Source organism: Lygodium microphyllum, chromosome 9, assembly GCF_053477565.2.
Source record: "Lygodium microphyllum isolate KBCC chromosome 9, Lygodium_microphyllum_v1.1.10, whole genome shotgun sequence".
NCBI lineage: Eukaryota > Viridiplantae > Streptophyta > Polypodiopsida > Schizaeales > Lygodiaceae > Lygodium > Lygodium microphyllum.
Genome location: NC_141143.1, coordinates 152817426 through 152836186, shown reverse-complemented (window position 1 = coordinate 152836186; position 18761 = coordinate 152817426). Strand labels below are relative to the sequence as shown.

Sequence of the window (18761 nt, the reverse complement as noted above, 5' to 3'; positions counted from 1 at the left end):
AGATGTCTGCCACATTCTTGTTGGTAGGATAGTAGACAAGGCTGATATCCCTCGTATGTAGCCTCTCTCTAACAAAGTGATATTGTATCTTAGTGTGTTTCGTGTGTGCATGAAACATTGGGTTCCATGCCACTGTAATGGCACTTTGATTGTCAGTAAACAAAGGAATAGGCTCCGAGACAGATACATCAAGATCAGCCAACAAACGTCTCAGCCATACAACTCCAATTGTAGTAGTGAAAGCTGCCTTGTACTCAGCTTCACAAGACGATGTGGCAACAATGGATTGTTTCTTGCTAAGCCAAGAAACGCAAGAAATTGTAGCAGCCCCCCCTTGGCATAAAGCAATCCAAGGAGTCTTGGTGCCCTGCAAATAATGGAAAGTACGCTTCATAACTTGCCAATGTGACATGCATGGGCTCTGCATATATCTATCCAAGGCTGAAATTGCAAACTGAATATTTAGCCTTGTGATGCATAAATAAATGAGGCAGCCAACTGGAGCATTTATATGGATGTCAAACATATCATTGTCATCATGCAAAGACAACTTAAGTCCAGTCTCCATCGGTGTGCTTAGTGGCTTGCAATCTTGGAAGCCAAATCTCTCAAGGAGTTTACTAATATATTTGGATTGTGATAATCCAATGCCTCTAGCATCATGAATAAATTGAATGTCCAAATAGTAATGCAAAGGTCCCAAATATGACATATCGAAAGTTTGTTGCAATTTTTTCTTAAATGCTGAAATTTGATCAGTATGTGTTCCTATGAGCGGAAGATCGTCCACATAAAGATAGATGACTAGTAAGGATCCCCTCTCTTTGCATACGTAAAGAGTAGACTTTGATGGGTCATTTATGAACCCTTGGTTGAGTAAGAAGGTGTCAAGTTTTGCGTACCAAGCTCATGGAGCTTGTTTCAAACCATACAAGGCCTTTTTTAGCTTGCATACCAAGTGTTCTCATCCTTTAATTGCAAAACAAATGGGTTGTTGTACATACACTTCTTCCTGAAGTTTCCCATATAAAATGTAGTTTTAATGTCAAGCTAGTGCACAATCCAACCATAATGGATAGCCAATGCAACCATACACGTGATAGTGGTCATACAGCATGTAGGAGAAAATGTCTCCTCATAATCAATGCCTTTTTTTTGTGCATAGCCTTTTGCCACAAGCCTGGCTTTGTACTTATCAATGGATCCATCCGCTTTTCGTTTCAGCTTATAAACCCATTTAATACCAATGGCTTTCTTCCCAACAGGCAATATAACTAAATCCCATGTTTGATTCTTTACGATAGAACCATATTTAGCTTGCATTGCTGCCATCCAATGCACGCTTTGTTGTGCATCCTCAAAAGAATCATGCTCATCATCATCATGTGTGTTTGCTACCATAACAAACTCCATAGCATTAGCATAATCATGTAGACGTGTTTGTCTTCGAGTACGACCAGCAAGAGGAGTATTCGAATGACTATCTTTTATAATCTGCAAATACCATCTGGTTATATGCCTAGCTTCCTAATTATGTGTATGCTCTTGTTGAATCTCAACATCTTGCTGAATATTCTAATCAGCCATGGCTGAATTTCTTCATTATTTAATGGAGCAGCTGGTTGAACATTTTGTTCATTTAATGGAGCTCCAGCTATATCATCAAAAGAAATGGGTAGCAATCCTTGAAACACATCTTTTGCAACCTGATATGTATCGTAACTAGCAAGAGATAATTTTGATTTTTCATCAAAAATCACATCTCTACTGATAAAAACTTTCTTGAAAGTAGGATCGTACAATTTGTACCCTTGGCCTTTAGTATTGTACCCCACAAATATACATTTGACGGTCTTTGTGTCCAACTTTTTTCTCAACGCTTTGGGAATATGAGTATATGCAAGATACCCAAAGGTACGAAAGTGATCAATTGAAGATATATGGCTGTTCCAAGTTTCAAAAGGTGTAATATTTTTCAATGCTTTAGTAGGGCACTTATTCAAAATGTGACAAGCACACATAATTGCTTACATCCAAAAAACAAGTGGCAATTTCTTAGCTTTTAGCATACATCTAGGATCTCCACAAGTCACCGATTCTTCCTTTTTGCAATCCCATTTTGTTGTGGAGGATATATAGTAGTAAATTGTTGTGCAATACCTTTTTGCTTTAGAAAGAAATTCAGCAATGAAAACATATATTCTCCCCCTCGGTCCGAACGAAGAGTCTTAATCTTACAACTAGATTGATTTTCCACAAGTGTAGTAAAAGCCAAAAATGCATCATACACTTATGACTTTTTAATCAATGAAAAAGCCCAACAAAAATGTGTAAAGTCATCAATGAAGTTAACGAAGGAAAAACATCCACCCAATGACTTTGTCTGCATGGGTCTATACATATCTGAATGCACAATTTGCAACTTGGCCTTAGCTCTGAAAGCAACATCACGAGGAAAAGAAAACCGATGCATTTTTCTCAAAATGCATCCCTTATAAATATGCCTAAGAGGTCTCTCTAAGAGAGGTAGGCCTTCTAGCATCTCAGTACACTGCATAAGCATTGGATTGCCATAATTCACATGCCCCATACGAGCATGCTATAACTTTGCGTGTGACATAGCAGGAGTAAGAGTAGATGCCAAATAAACTGATTGATTAATAGAGTGAGCATTTAACTCATAAAGTCCATGGCATAATGTGCCAGTGGACACTCATCGTCAAAAGTGACTTGCATTCCATATTTTGCTAAAGAAGAAATAGACAACAAATTCTTCTTTATCCTTGGCACATATAAAGTATCGTGCAAACAAAGAGTAGAGCCATCAATGGCTTTCAAAATAATCTCTCCAATGTCTCTAACAGGATAAGATGCATTGTTGGCACATTGTATTGATTTGCCAACAGGAGCTGCAACAACAAAAGTAAATAAATCCCTGTGAGATGTAATGTGCTTAGAAGTACCACTATAAAAAAACCAAGTACTAGTATCCTCGGTAGAGTTGAATGCTCTATTTGCCCAAGAAGAGTCATAACCACAAGTATAAAAACAATAGTCATGGTCAATGACAAAAGATGCAGACTTTGTGGTAGTAGAAGTAGAAGGTGCATTTGAAACTGATATCCCAGACTCCTTTTTCTCCTTGGCAATACATTTCCTGCATTCTGTGATATAATGACCTGGCTTTTTCAGTAATGGCACTTGCCCTTCTTCGCTTGTGTGCCTCTTTGCTTCTTGTTGTTCTGTGAAGTTCCAGAACTTCTAGAACTCTGCGGAGCATTCTTGGGCTGATTGCCCTTACCTTTTTGCTTTGCCACAAAAGTTTGTTTAGAAGCTACTTCATGTGTACCAGTATTATTCTTTTTTTGCTCTTCTTCCAGCAATAAGCTAAAGTAAGTGGCTGTGGAGAAACCCAATTTGTAAGATTCAATGCAATGTGGAAGGCCAAATAAGACCGTGTCGAAGAGTTCAAAGTAGTAGAAATCATCTGAGCATTAGAATAATACTCATCTACATTGATCAATTGCTCGCTCAAGTCTTGAATTTTATTAAGGTGATCTTGCACAGTATCACCTTCTTCCATCTTCATATATTCAAGCTCCTTTTCCAAAAAAGAAATGCATGCCTCATTCTTACCAGCAAACATGTGCTCAAGTGTGAGCCATGCTACTTGTGAAGTAGTAGTAGAACGAATATGCGGGATTATCGATTGTTGAATTGCCAATGAAATAAGTGATAATGCTTGGGCATCGCTAGTGTCCCAAGTCCGCTGAGCAGCTCTTCTTTGGGATGCTGTATGTGTGGCAACTTCTTGGCTTTATCCATATCTTGTTGCTTGTTGAGAGGTTGCTGCTGCACCACTCTTGCCTTTGTCCATGACCTCCTGATTGTGGAGGGGTTGCAAGAGCCAAATCACTAGGACATACTGCTTCCACATTGACATAATCCCAAAGACCTTCTGCAACAAGCACATTTTTCATCATAAAGGACCGCAGAAAATAGTTGTTGCCATCTAATCTATCCTCTTTCGAAACATAAGTGAAGACATCATTCTATCCATGAGTTGCCATGATAAATGTCACTTAATTAAATGCAAAAAGAGCAATTACAAAAGCTGGCTGACCTAGAAATCTTCAAATTTCCAGAAATTACAATAAATGCCAAGCTGTAGTCCACCAAATTTAGTCAAAAGAACCACCAAATCATATCACACTTAACCAATACTACCTCAGTGTTCTGAAAATTTCCAGATTTCAGCAAACAACACACTGTTCAAGGCAATAAGAGTGCTCAGTAGCACTAAAAACACAAAAGCCCCAAACATTTGACTGTCCAATGTGCGTAGTTTTAGTCAATTTCAAACTAAAAACACGTTACATGTACCAATGTCTGCCAAAAATACAAAAACCCCAAATTTATTGACCCAAGTATTTGCAAATTTCTTCAATTTGTGCACTAAAGCACTTGCTAAAGCAGAAATTGATCTGTTCCTGCAAAAGCCCTTTGCTTTGGCTCTGAAATTCTGATTAAAATAATAAAATATACCTGTAGCAGCTGCATAGATTTGAAAATATGCTGGTGTGGCAACTCGAGAGCAAGCAGAACTAGTTTTGAGCTGCATGGCTGCTAACATGGCAGGCGGAATAGATCTGGAGCAGTTCTGGACTGCGCAAGTGTTGACATGGCATTCTAGACTACACCTGCAAAATTAGGGCTTTTTGGACTGTGCCTATGCTGATGTGGTAGTTCTGGACCAGTCTGAACAGCCATGATAGGTTGCAGAGATTGAGGAGAACAGAGAAGGCACATCAGAAACACAGGTCGCCACAGGTAGGAGTAGCATGTGGGCTGAGCTGAGAGTGAAGAGAGTAGAGAGACAGCTGGCTGAACAACTCTGATACCAAATGTAAGATCGAAGTACAGCAATGGAGCAGAAAGAAGTGAACACAACTTATAGAGAGAGGGAGTGGTCATAGCACAACAATTTTCATAATAGATTGTGAAGTGAAAAGTACAAAGTACAACCCTTAGACTTTAGTGTTGTGAAAGTGAAGTGCGTTCACACATAGATGCGTGTATTGTGCAGTAAGTGACCAAAATGTATAATGCAAATACACAGATGAAAATAAAAGTGATTGAGGGAAAAAATCTCTCTTAGGGAGAGTAAATAAATGCCCCAGTGTCCTACGTGTGGATCACTGACACTCTTGTGTGAGTGTAGGCATGAGTAAAACCCAAGAGAGGAGAGGGGTGCTCTGAAACGGGGAGTCCATAGGGGACTCAGATCTAAGATAATCTTGCTGTCACTTAGAAGAATCCTTGAGTCAGTAAAGCGGAAAAACTGGTGTTGAGACATGCTCAAGAATCTACAATTACCCATAGTTGGAGGAGCAGCTTGCAAAAGGAGCAATCTGCCGTAGTGAGAAATACCAAAATTGGTTGACTTGATGCTGGTTGGCCAATTGCTAGTTGGTCGACTGCATTAAGCATAAAAAATGTAGAAAAATATAGCTGATGTGGCAATAAAATTAGGGAGTTAGGATAATGTTTGAAAGAGTGGCCCAGGTTGGGGAATGCGAAAAATGCTCACAAAACTCGAAAAATGCACACTAAAATGCCGGAGCTCCCACATCTCTGTTAGACTCTGATAGGAGCTCGCGGCCGGGAGATGACAGACTAACAACACTAAAACTGACATGCTAAGAACTGTAATCATCAGACTTTTCTTGCACTTTCCCCTTGCCTTTCTCTCTGTGCTTATCATCATGCATCTTATGGCAGTGCAGCCAAATATGACTATGCTTTCCATAATAATAACATGTTAGCATGGAACTTATTGCGGGATTGAGACCTTTGTAAGTCTCTACCATAGCGGTCATTACCGCTCTTACCATTATGTCTAGCCCTAATAGTCAATGCATGAGAAGTACGGGCTGCATCTACATTTTTATGTTTATCTTCTTTGTGAGTACAACACCCTCAACATCTTGGAGTTTCAATCTATCCTTAGGCTTATTAGCACATATGGCTATACCGTAAGTGTCCCATGACTTCAAAAGTGTCACAAGTAAGAACAAGGGAGTTAGATTATCCTTGAATTCAATGCCCTGCAAAGTCAAGTGGCTGAAAATTGATTGAAATTCATTCAAATGCAAGGAAGTAAATGTTGCACATGTGAGGTGTAACTGGGGTTAGAGTAAATTTATGAGCCCAGGACCCGAGAAAATCATGGGATGTCAAAGGAAAAAGTTGCTATAAGTTATGCCGTATAGGTACTTGGTGGTATCTGGTGCCAGTTTTTGGCCTAGGTCATTCATTTGGCCATAAGTGTTAGTTGGTGATACTAGAGAAGTGGGTATAATGGTACCTCTAACGCTGATCTGATGGTCAAAGATGGCACAGAGACACTCGGAAATGGAAGTTGCCTAGCCAATTTAATTATTGGCCAGTCAGATTATTTTTCAAGGCACCGAAATAATTATTAGATTGATTTTCAGTATTTAAAGACTGAAAATTAGTATTTAATTACGGATAATGTTGGAAAAACCATTTGGGAAGGCTGCCACTTGTTAAAAATGCCCATGCAAGACTGAAAAACGTCTTTAGAGACTGGAAATATGCATTTTTAGTATATTCAATCTGCAAGAGAGAGGGAGGAGATGTTGCTGGTCTGATTTGCAGCCATTGGAGGACCTATTGAGGCAACGAGGGACAGGAGAAGACCAATCAGCAACAGGTGACAGCATCTACAGGCTATTGACACAAGGCAACAACAGGAAATGATAGATTTTCTTCAGTTCTTTGCGAAGAAAGTCTGAATTTTCTCTCTCCTCAGCATTCTCTTTTATCTCTGAGCCTTTCTACAGTCTTACTCCAAAGATTGCAGCATTGAGATCACCAGAGACGGAGAAATTTCAGATTTCTTTGCTGTAAACCCTAATTTGCAGCAGAAATTAGGGTTTAGCAGCAGCCTCAGGAAGCGTGCCGGAAATTGGAAGCTCCAAGACTTGGATTCAACAAGGCTGAAGCTGTTTTTAGCCTATTCAAGTGGAGGGACCAGCAAATAATTGAATTTGGGGCATTTTTCTATCTCCATAAAAGCAGGTGAAGGCCAATTGATTGCCCAAATTAAGGGGGCAAATTAGATTAAAGACTTGCTGGTCATTTTGAACAGCAAGGGGAGTTGGAATACCGAAAGGGATTGGGAGAATCCCATTGTACATCCACTTCTTCAATTAAGTTAAATAAATACCGAAAGGGGCTCTAGTTTTGGGGCCAACAAGGTGTCCAATGTCCAAGATTATATGGTAAAGTGTACTTTTCAGTTTTGTGAATTTGTTAATTGCTGTAAATAGTGCTTAATCAAGTTATTTACCACCCTATCCGAGAAGAAAGGCTGGTTACAGTCTGTAAGTTGTTTCAACCGATACATCTGTGATGTAGAACTTTGCTTGTCATAAAGATTGCATATCTTTTTCCATAATTGCCAAGAATTATCAATAGGTGTAACAGCATTGAAGTAAACGTGTTTAGACAATGATAGTATAAGGATGAATGTACATAACTCATCCATGATCCAACTCATCCCACTCATCTTGATACATGCCTTCGGGCTTTACACTTGATTTTCAATGGCCTAACTTGCTTCTTTTGAACCCTACCACATCTGCCTCCTTCAATAGGTGAAAATTGTGCCATCAAGCTTTTCAATATTGAAAATACCACTATTATTCGAAGAATTGGCCATAATGAAAATATACAAATGCAAATCCAAGAGAATGGGCTGCTATAAATGACTGTAAATCAGCCCCCAAAACTCAGCGAAAACAAGCGAAAACCAAAGCATAGAGCTATCCACCAACTACAAGCAATAGAGTGTCAAAGTACAATGTTTGGTCTCCAAGACAATGGTGAAAACTGTAATTGCAGTAATGCTGAAATAAAGACAGTATCATATGTCAATCCAATTGTGGGCAAATAGCCAAGAAAGAAGCTCCCACTACTAAGGATATCCAAGTAGTAACCAAGATACAAAGAATACAACTAGCAGTGACTAAGCATAGACCATCGGTACCAAAGATTGTCATGAACTCAAACTGTCAGTAAACCACACATTCCATAAGCATATACATCATTGACAAACTGTTGACAGAGGTAAGTGATGGTGTCTAAAGCTTACGGAATCAAATTAGTCCACAAGGAGAGATAATTGCATCCAATAGTATGTAGGAGAGCATATACACGAACTAAGAGTTCCACTATCTCAAAGAACCAAGCTTTGCTAAGTAAATACAAGCGTCTCCCACTAGAAGCAAGTCCGGAATGCAAAATGAGCAAGCAAAGCTCAAGACATATACATCAAAGTATCTGAAAAGCCCAAGTGTATCACAAATACATTCGGGAGCCAAAGTGTCCAATGAAGCTTCAATACCTATAAGTAAGTACGAAAGATCAAAGTAATTGACCAAAGTCCAAGTACATTAAATGTAGCTCAAATCCAAGTGCCAAAGGATGTTATAACCAAATCGGGGTTCATATATCAATACTAGATATCACCATTGACATGTCGCATACCCTTAAATATCATGTAGGCACAATAGGCATTCAAAGTATTAAGCTCACTATTATATGCTTGCTGTCCAAACTATTACAACATCAATAAACCTTTGCAAAACTGAGCTAATCAAGCTCTAAATAATCCAAATACCATCCCAAAGCATAACCATACCATCTAGGTACCAAAATAGCATCCCCGAAGCATTTAACATGCATTATAGAATTTATTGTTTGCTATCCAAACCAGGAGTGTTTTGTTCTATGTAAAACAAAGAATTGAAAACTGCATAGAATCAACTCTCTGAGTACTTAGATTTGTAGCTCTCATCGCACTCTTGATTTACTAGCTATAGAACACTTGAATCTATTATTGTATGCAAAAGTTATGGCCAAAATACGAAAGTATCATCAAGCTGCCATAGCTACGTGCAACTTCTTGTATCTACTTAAAAATGGAGAGAATGACCGCTTCTCAGCTCAATAAGTACTCATCAAGTCTCAACTAAGCCCTGGGAATCTTCTTAACAAGTTGAGAGCAAGCTGGAATAAGTTCAGAGAAGAGAAGACTCAATGCACATCTCGAGAGGAAGAAACAATGGTTGCTATGAAACCTTGAGCTGAAGCTTTGAATCCAGGTTGAAGCAAAAGATAAAGAAAATCCTCGAATGCCCTCTCTGATACCAATTGAAAGGTAGAATCTGAGTGGAAGTACACAAGCAAAAGTAAGAGCAAAGCAAGAGGTATGGCGAATGGAGCAAGAGAGAGAGAGACACCGTATGTGGGAACTCCAACAATCAGAATGTATGATTGGCTTTTCCTTATTCAATAGTCATTGAAAGAATAAAGAATAAAGTGACAGTGATGGGCATCTGCCACCTGTAGTGTACAAGTGTACAAGTCATGTTGTGTGTAGTAAATACAGAGTGGCATAGGCACACGTCTTTACCCCCATCATTTGCTAGACCTTCCTTCCTGGTTCTCTTTGCATAAACGCCAAGGAATTCAAAGGTGTATGCATTGATTGCAGAGTGAGCATATTGCTTTGAGGAAATCCCCCCACACCTCATATGCACACCATCACATGATAACTACCCCTACACAAGGTGACAAAAGCAAAGCAATATTGAATTAAAAAAGCATAGGCATCATGGTTAAATAACATTGGTTCTTGCTGTTCATACTATACTACTGCCAAATTATGCCGAGGTTTGCAACCAATATAACTAAGTCATAATTGATTAAAATTGAATCATAACTCTTGTCAAAACCACAAGATATAGTATGATGATGAAGGCAGACTTGACATCCCTCAGTTGTAAGAGCCAAAGAAGAACCAATCATTTAGATATGTGGAACATGCACGTACTCGATATCAAGAGAGGGCTTTTGCATTGACCAAGTGGTGTAGGAAAGCCCAAATCTCAACCTTGGAAGAGGGCTCCATGCTAGTCAAGAAGCACTAGGATAGCAGTCCACTATGCAAATGGATGAAGAAGGACGACCAGACACTCTCCAATCGGAAGAGCGGGGAAGAGTCAACCACAAAGTCACTCGGGATATGCCTGTGCTCAATCTTGGGAGATGGCTCAAATATCGACCAAGTGTAGTAGGCACAACCACCAAAGTAGTAGTCCACCTAACATGAAAAGAAATAAAGTAAGGGAGTAGTAAATGATGTTAAAGGATAACAACACCTCAGCTGAAAGGGGAGAAAGACGAATTCCAAGATAAGAGAAAATGGATGCTTGCCATTGGGCTTGAAATTGAAGACTTTGAACTTTTGGATGTTTCTTGAGTGGATGGATAGTCTTTCCTCAATTGAGAGGTGATTAGTCTTGCTAGTGGAGAGCTCCAACTAAGATGCACCTTGTCAAGGAATATTAGACGAAGAAGACTTGGGCCTTTGTGAATAATCCCTAGAAGAAAGGTTAGTAGATGGAATGTTTTCCTTCAAATCAAGACCATAATGCCTCAACATAGTCTCCATTGCAGGAATAGTTTGAGAGAACATTAGAGGATTCGAAGATGGAGTGGTTTGAGCTATTGTGAATTAGCATGTGACGTATAGTGTAATCAAGAACAAACCAAGCAATCCACAATAGCCTTAGGTAACTCTTTAGAAGAGCACCAACTTTGGTACCATGTGAAGATATACTAGGTTTTGCAAAAGAAAGCATTGAGCATATGATCATGACCGAGACATAGAGAAACACAAAATGCAAAACACAAGAACACAAATAGAGAAGAAAGAGCTCTTTGAAGTGAATGAAGGAATGTTGTAAATGAATGAAAGAGTGTACAAGATGCTCAAAGGCAGAGGTGTCCAACAGTTGATGACTCTTGTGGGAGGGGATAAAGCGAGTAGTCGGAGAGTGACGTCCACCAAAGATGGATGTCGAGGTTTGTAACCACCAGTTGGAGCTGAGGTGATGCTGAATGTGGAAGGGCAACTGGCTGGAAACACAGCAGACTTTGGGGCTGGAACTGGTAAAAACAAGTTACAACAATGTAATTCCCAAAAGATGATGGCAGCTGATCAGCAGCAACAAGCTGCAGCTGGGTGACAGCTGTAGGAGAGTGATTTGATGCAGGGCGGCCTGCATAAACAGTAAATGCAGGCAGCAGTGCAGCAATCAGCTTATGGGATATAGACACTTCTGTAAATTAGAGTTTTGGGGCTCTTTAGTGTGTAATACATCTTTTTTAGCTTAACGTTTTGCAGACGTTTGAAGGTCGTGCTTTATTTTGTGTAATAGCTTGTGTCGTATACTTTGTTTATGTGATGTTGATACTCATAATGTGTGAACTGTGTTTTTAAGAGGTAAACATGTTTGGCATTATGTACGAGTATGAAGGTTGTACAAGGTCCAAGTTTGAGATACACTTCCTTTGCATAATTCCCAAAATGGTGATTTTGCCTAAACCCTATCCCAAAGGGATGATTTAAGTAAGTTTTAGGCAGGAGGAGCGTTTTTAACTGAGCACTCTTACACTGCCTCATACTTGCTTCATATTGTGGCTCTATATCACTTGCTTGTGCTTTCTGCAGATTGCTGGAAATACTGGCTCTATAGCAAGGACATGTGCTGCAGCTTCTGTAGGTTTACATCTCATTGAGGTAATACTTTCCTGAATAGGGTTTCTTGCTTGATTTTAAATTTGTCTCCTAATAGGTTGAAGAAAGCCTTTTCTTTCAGAAGCTTGAATTAAGGTGGTCTTCTATTTGAGCAATGTTTTTAAGTCTGCTGCACAATCTGTTGAAATCTTGTTTTATTCTGATCCAAAAACATTCAGTGGATACACTCCAGTATAGTACAGTCAGTGAGTACACCCCAGTATAGTACATTTACCTGGATTTTAAAACTTTTACTGCCTTTCTTCTTGTTTCTTTACAGGCAGTGTGCCATATAGAACTGTAATTCCAGAACAATCTAACAAAGTGTCTTTTCTAGGTATGTGTCTATAGTTACAAAAGACAATGAAATTCGCAAATCATTGCAATTCAAGTTTTCCAAGTCACCACTGAATGAAGAGGGTGTAGCCAAGGCTGCGTTACCAAACATAGCATGTAGCCAAATTTTAAGAACTCAGATGAGGAAATCAAACTCACAAAAGGTGGAAGAGGAAGAAAGATAAAACTGAATTTCAATGGCAATGCTGCATAGCATGTGAACATGGGCACACCTGTACATAAAAGAGATGGAGGCTATGATGCATATGGACAAGTCAGTTGCAAACATAGAGAACCCAGGTGACTTATTTGTATGGCTTGCATTTCAGGTAGGGATTCACATTGCAGGGGTATGCCGACTTTGACTTGGCTGGAGACCTGGATAACCAAATGTCCCATTGTGGGTATATGTTTTCTCTTGCTCTGGTCCCTTTTCTTGGTCCAGCAAGAAGCAGGAGACTGTGGTTGCCTCTTCAGTAGAGGCTGTATAGGGCCTTTTTGATGATACTACAGGGACTGTCTATCTTCACAGGTTTCTTGTGAGATGCAGTTCCCTATCGACAACACTACAGTTTCTGGCAGCTATGCTTGTGGTGTCATTGGGGCTAGGGAAATTAAACATTTAATGCTTAGAACTAAGGCTAATGAAAGTTTGAAGACTTTTAAAGTCATAGGGCTTACCAATTTAAATTGGGGATGGACAGTGGCCGATTTGTGGGAAGGCCAAGTGAATTTTGAATCTCCCCAATTAATTAGTGCTAGAAATTCATTTCTAGAGGCTGAGAGTTGCATTATCAAGTGTGTCACTTGGCAGGTGGAGAGAGAACATGCCATGCAGGGCTGGTGTGAGCCATTCAGGGTTGGAGGTGGGTAAAAGTGGGCACTCCTAGACTGGGTGACTGCTGTAGTGTGCATTCTGAAGCCTGGTAGGTTAGCCTTGATTAAAGGCGACAGCATTCTGGTGGTCCTTCTCAGCAGGTGACAGTATTTATGGTGCCTTAAACAGCTGGTGACTGCATTTAATCCATCAGAACAGCTGTTGACAGCAGATTCCAGCCCCTGATCAGCAGGCGACAGCTGATACATCACTTTCTGGCATCAGATTAACACTTCTCAGCAACTCTGAAGCAAAATAGTGCTGTTGTGCTGAATTTGAACCTGACTATGATATATTCTAATGGATTGGGGCTAGTAGGGAGTTATATATCAGTTGTGATGTCTCCCAAGTCCCCAATATATAGTCCACTATGCTGCTTCCTCCTCCATGTGGGAAGCATATGTGTTTGCCTAACTGTGGGCATGTCCTCATTCGATTATAGATCAGGAGATGGTGCCACAATCCTAGCTCTAGTTTCTCCCAACCATAATTGTGATTTCCCCAGGTATCCACAGATTCCATGTGTGATGTTACATGTATACTCTTGCTGTGGGGAAATCAAACGTAATTGATTGTTTTCTTATCGCTCTTACTTCGAAACCCCCTATCAACAACCCCTCTCCTAGTCTTAGGCAGTGTGGGATCTCATGAAAAGAGTGCTATATGGTGATGTAGTCCCTCCTACCTTCTTCTTTTGATATCCCCTCCCCTCTTTTGCATCATTTGAGTCTATAGCATATCTGGAGGTGTTTGGTGGGAAATAGTATATTTGGTTTTGGCCTTGATCTCTACCACCTAGAATCTCAACCAAATGAAGTGGACCTTTGGGTCTTTGCTCACAATACTTATCCTCAGCTAAAGCTCTCTCATGAAAAGAATAATTACCACATTTGATTCTTTCGTCCTATTTTTCTCTCCATGCGCTTCCTCTAAAGACTGATTTCCACTAGAACCCTGCTATGCAGGGTAGTCCTCTCTTCATAGTTTGGTGTGTCTTTGTAAAAGAGCTCATATCTATGCCTCTAATCGCCTCCTCAATTCATCCATCCAAGTTCTAATCATTGTAGGTCTTAATTGCAAGTTGTATCCTTGCCCCCTATGCTAGATATATTGATGTGACCACCTTGCCATTAATGATATGATGGCTATCTCTGCAGATGGCTTTCTTACCTTGTGTTCAGGCCTCTTTTTACCTTAGACATGACTGTTTCTCCTATGCTGACTTGGGCTTATATGAGATTCTCATATAAGCATATGAGATTGCTCTCCAAACCGCTTAGTGGAAATATGCTAGGGTTTGCATTGAGAAAACATAGAATGTGCAAACACAACTACAACATGATAGCTCAGATAAAATCACAAAATGAAAAATACAAGAATGCAAAAAACATAAGAGAGTAGAAGCTGATGAATGAATGATGCTGATTGTAACTGGGTGAGTGTACATAATGCTCAAGGGCAGATATTTCCAATAGTTGGGAGTGGGCTGATGAAGACGTTGATGTGTATTGTCCACTCGAGACGGACATGGAGTGCAATAACCTCCAATCGGAGTAGAGGATGATATAGAAAGTGCTGAAAACAAAAAAATGACCTGTTGTAGATATTGACTAGTGGTAAGTGTGGCAGTTGTTGAAGGAGGTGATGCAGAAAATGCTGGTACAATAGCAGGAAAACTCCACTACTTCAAGCCATTAGCAGATGGGTGCCTCCGACAGCAGATAGATGGCTCCAACAATAGATGGGCCATTAGCAAATGGGTGGGTCCAAGATCAGATGGGTAGCTACAACTGCAGATGGGCCATCAAATTAGGCCATTAGCAGATGGACAGCTCCAATTGCAACAAATTGATGGCATCATAGGCTGGGAACAAATGCAGTCCATGGGATGAACTGTAGGGTGTCCATGGCATCAGTTGGAGATGGAGGTTAGCAGCTAGTTGAATATGGCATCATGGCAGCCATTGAAGGGGGAAGAGTCAAGATTGAGGATGCAAGGGATGCAAGTGACCTAGCATGCTCTCTAAAGATGGAACTAACCAAAAGTGGGGGAGTTTCTTATGGGACGTTGAAACACACTGAGTGCATTTGAGTTTTGGGATTGCTTAGTGAGCTAATGAAGGTTTAATGTGTAATGCACCTTTTTTAGCGTAACATCCCCTCTCAGGCCCAAAACTGAAATCTGGAGGGATTGAAAGTAAAGCTCACCCCATGTTACCTCGTGAGGTCCCACCTCAAAGGAGCTAGGGCATTGGTCAATGGGTGCACATTGGCTGCCCAAGAACATACCAAGACTATAGAGGTGATGGTTATCTTCCCTTAAGTCCAAAGGGCCACCCTAGAGGGGTCGAGGCATCAGACAAAGGGTTCTCATCATCTACTCACTGCTCAGTGTCCTACCAAGACTTGCAAAGGTGATGTATTAACCACATTGAACCTTTATTCTTTATTATTATTATTATTATTGTTTTTTGAATTAGTGCCCATTAGAGAAACGAAATGTTGGCTCATAAATCACCAGTATAGAGTATGTACAAAGTTACATGCAAGGGTGTTGATGATGAAGTAATAGGGAAGAGGTATATAGGCGTATAGAGGTGATAGAACCGTGGTGGGGATTGTTGGAGATCGAATTTAAGCAAGTTGCTTATGGGTGCTTTGCTCAATGAGATGCATAGAATAATCTATACTATATTATTATTTTGTTTGTGGGTTGGGTGATCTCTGAATGTCCGCATTCGTCCCAAACTTCCAAGTGTTCCCAAACCTAAATTTGACTTTCAAAGTCTCTCTTTTTCCCTCCTAACGTACAATTGTTTCTCACCCCTCCTCCCCTCTCTCTTTTTTAATGATGAGGATTTTCTCTCTCATGTCCTCCCTCCCTCTCGACTCTCTACCAGAGGCAGTCTCCAGAGTGCACGCGTGCGCGCGCGCACACACACACACACACACACATTCTCTCTTTCTTTCTCTCTCGCTCTCTCTCTATGGTAGGGGAGCTAGCCAAGGAACAATGTACACACCATAGTGTTGGAGGGTGTCAGCTCAGTTCACAGCAATAGCAGCAGTGCGTATGATGATGTGGCCAGGGAGAAGCTCATGACGGTGGTGTTAATGGTGGTAGGAGCTAGCGGTGGCAGTGGTGGTAGGAGCCAACAATGGTTGGTGTCAGTTGCTGCAAGGCTAATCTCTCTCTCTCTCTCTCTCTCTCTCTCTCTCTCTCTCTCTCTCTCTCTCTTTCCCCTCCCCCCCCCCCCTAACAAGCAACACGCAAACAGTGACAACAATGGAAGGCAACTGTAGTTGTAGTGGCAGTGGGAGGTTGCAATGGCGACTAGAGGCTTGTAGAGTCTCTCTCTCTCTCTCTCTCTCTCCCCCTCTTAGCAGTGGCTCCTTGCGGTAGCTCCCAATAGTGCAAAAAAGGTGGTAGTAGGTGGAATGGGCAAAGGCTGCAGGCCATATGTGGTGGTTGATGCGCAATGAAGGTTCAATGTTAGGCAATGGTGATGGAGAGAGAGAGAGAGAGAGAGAGAGAGAGGGAGGGAGGGAGGGAGGGAGGGAGGGAGGGAGGGAGCCGTAGTAGAGTGTGAGGCATGATGTATGGATACGAAAAAGATGTACCATTCTTTAGGTTTTTTGATAGTTATATGTAAAGGACTAAAGTACAAGTGCTAAGGGAGTGTTCACACCCGAGCATGTATAAAAGGCACAGTGGCCCTTTATTGCCAACAACCTCCCACCTAAAGGCAGTGTGCTTGAAGGTTGAGAAAAGAATCAGCTAAGTCTAAGTATATACAAAGTTAAATACATATACTAACTCCCATCATCTATTGGCAATGAGCAAACTGCTCTGTTGGAAGTCCCTTCATGAAAAGATCTGTAGGATTATCATCTATATGCACCCTAACAAGCTCAATGCTTTTGCTATCAAGTACATCCCTGATAAAGTGATACTTCACCTATATGTGCTTCATCGTTGCATGAAATGCGGGATTTTGTGCTAGCATGATAGCACTTTGACTATCATAGTGGAGGACATGAGTCTCAGTAAATGCCAAACTCTCCTACCAAATGTGAAAGCCATAAAGCCTCCTTGCATGTCTCAGTGGCAGCCACATACTCTGCCTCTATAGTAGACAGTACAATACACTTTCATAGCTTGGAGATCTAAGAAATTTAGCCCCTTGTGAAGGCGAATAGATACCCTGAACTAGACTTTGTGTAGTCATCATGACCAGCATAGTTTGCATCCGTAAAGCCAATGATAGATGCTTTTTGCTTTCCAAAGAAGATACACACATCCTTTGTGCCCTTAAGATATCTCATGATACCTTTCACTACTTCCCAATGCTTTCTACCAGGACGTGCCATGTACCTACTAACCACTCCCACCGCAAATGCTATGTCAGGACGTGTAGCAACCATGGCATACATTAAACTATCCACAACTAAAGCATATCGAATCTTAGCCATTTCAGCCTTTTCATCATCAAATGTGCACCGAGTTTCACATATGGAGACAATGGTACACCATTCCATATTGAAACACTGCAAAATCTTGGATACATACTCTTGCTGTGACAGATAAAGAAGAAGACCTTTTGATCTGTCTTTGAGTATATGCATTCCAAGAATATGATTTGCTTCACCAAGATCCTTCATATCAAAGCTGCTATGTAGGTTTTGCTTCAATGTGTCTAACGCATGAACATCCCTACCACCAATCAGCATGTCATCCACATACAAAATTAGTATAATAAGGTTGCCATCTGCCACCTTGGTATACAAGTAGTGATCCACTTGAGTTCTTTTAAAATGTTGAGAATGCATGAATGTATCGAACTTATGATACCATTCATGCGATGCTTGTTTCAGCCCATACAAGCTTTTGTTGAGTTTACATACCATCTCTTCTTGCCCCTTAGCCCCACCAAACCTTTTTGCTATTGCATATATATGTCCTCATGCAAATCACCATGTAAGGAAGTAATCTTTACATCCATCTGTATGAGTTTCATGTCCTCACATGCAACCAAACCCAATATGGTTCGTAAAGTAGTCATTTTGACTACAAGAGAAAATATCTTATTAGAGTCAATCCCATGTTCTTGCTTGTACTCTTTGGCAACCAGCCATGCTTTGTTCTTTTGCGAGGAACCAAAGGTGACCTTCATTTTGTAGACCCATTTGCATGGTAGGATTTTTTGTCCCTTAGGAAAATTCACCAAATCCCAAGTATCGTTTTTCTTTAGAGATTCGATCTCTGACAGCATAGCTTTATGCCATTTCTTGCTGTCCTTTTTGTCCATTGCTTCATTGAAGCATGATGGTTCACCACAATCTGTCAACATGACATAATCAACGACATGATTTGTACCAGGAATAAACCTATCTGGCTGTTCAATTTTTTTGGTTGACTTACGGACCCAATGATCAATGTTTGCTAGTTGTTTAGCCTGCAAATCTGCATTAACAGCTTGCTGTTCCAAAGGATCAGCATGCTATATTGTTTGTTACGGCTGTTCCAATGCCACATTTTCTTGCTGAAACTGTGGTATATCATGGGCAACTTCTTGCTGATCAATTTCAGCATCATTTATTGCATTTATAGGGTCATTTACAATAGGTATTTGTTGCTGTATAGCGGGCGCTCTTTGCTGTCCTATAGGTATTTCTTCTTGGAACACAACCCTTTTTACTTCTTCTGTCTTTTCGGGATGTTTATGCATGTAATATTCCCGAAAGATTATATCAGTGCTGTATACAATTTTCTTTTTTTCGAGATTCCATAACTTATACCCCATTTCTCCCTTGTCACCATATCCTAGGAAAATGCACTTACAGGACTTTGGCTCCAATTTGCTGCATTGTTCTTTG

General features: G+C 40.5%; 1 protein-coding gene across 3 annotated transcripts in view; it reads left to right on the top strand.

Moving 5' to 3' along the window:
* AGL26 (tRNA (cytidine(34)-2'-O)-methyltransferase) overlaps positions 1-18761 on the top strand; it is a 96538-nt gene that overhangs the window by 24315 nt on the left and 53462 nt on the right. For all 3 annotated transcript variants that reach the window (XR_015691935.1, XM_087685322.1, XM_087685321.1), the window contains exon 3: positions 11606-11674. Coding sequence is in view for 2 of the 3 variants with exons in the window: in XM_087685322.1 (XP_087541448.1) it covers positions 11606-11674 (69 nt within the window). In the remaining variant the exon portion in view is untranslated. The remainder of the gene's footprint in view (positions 1-11605; positions 11675-18761) is intronic.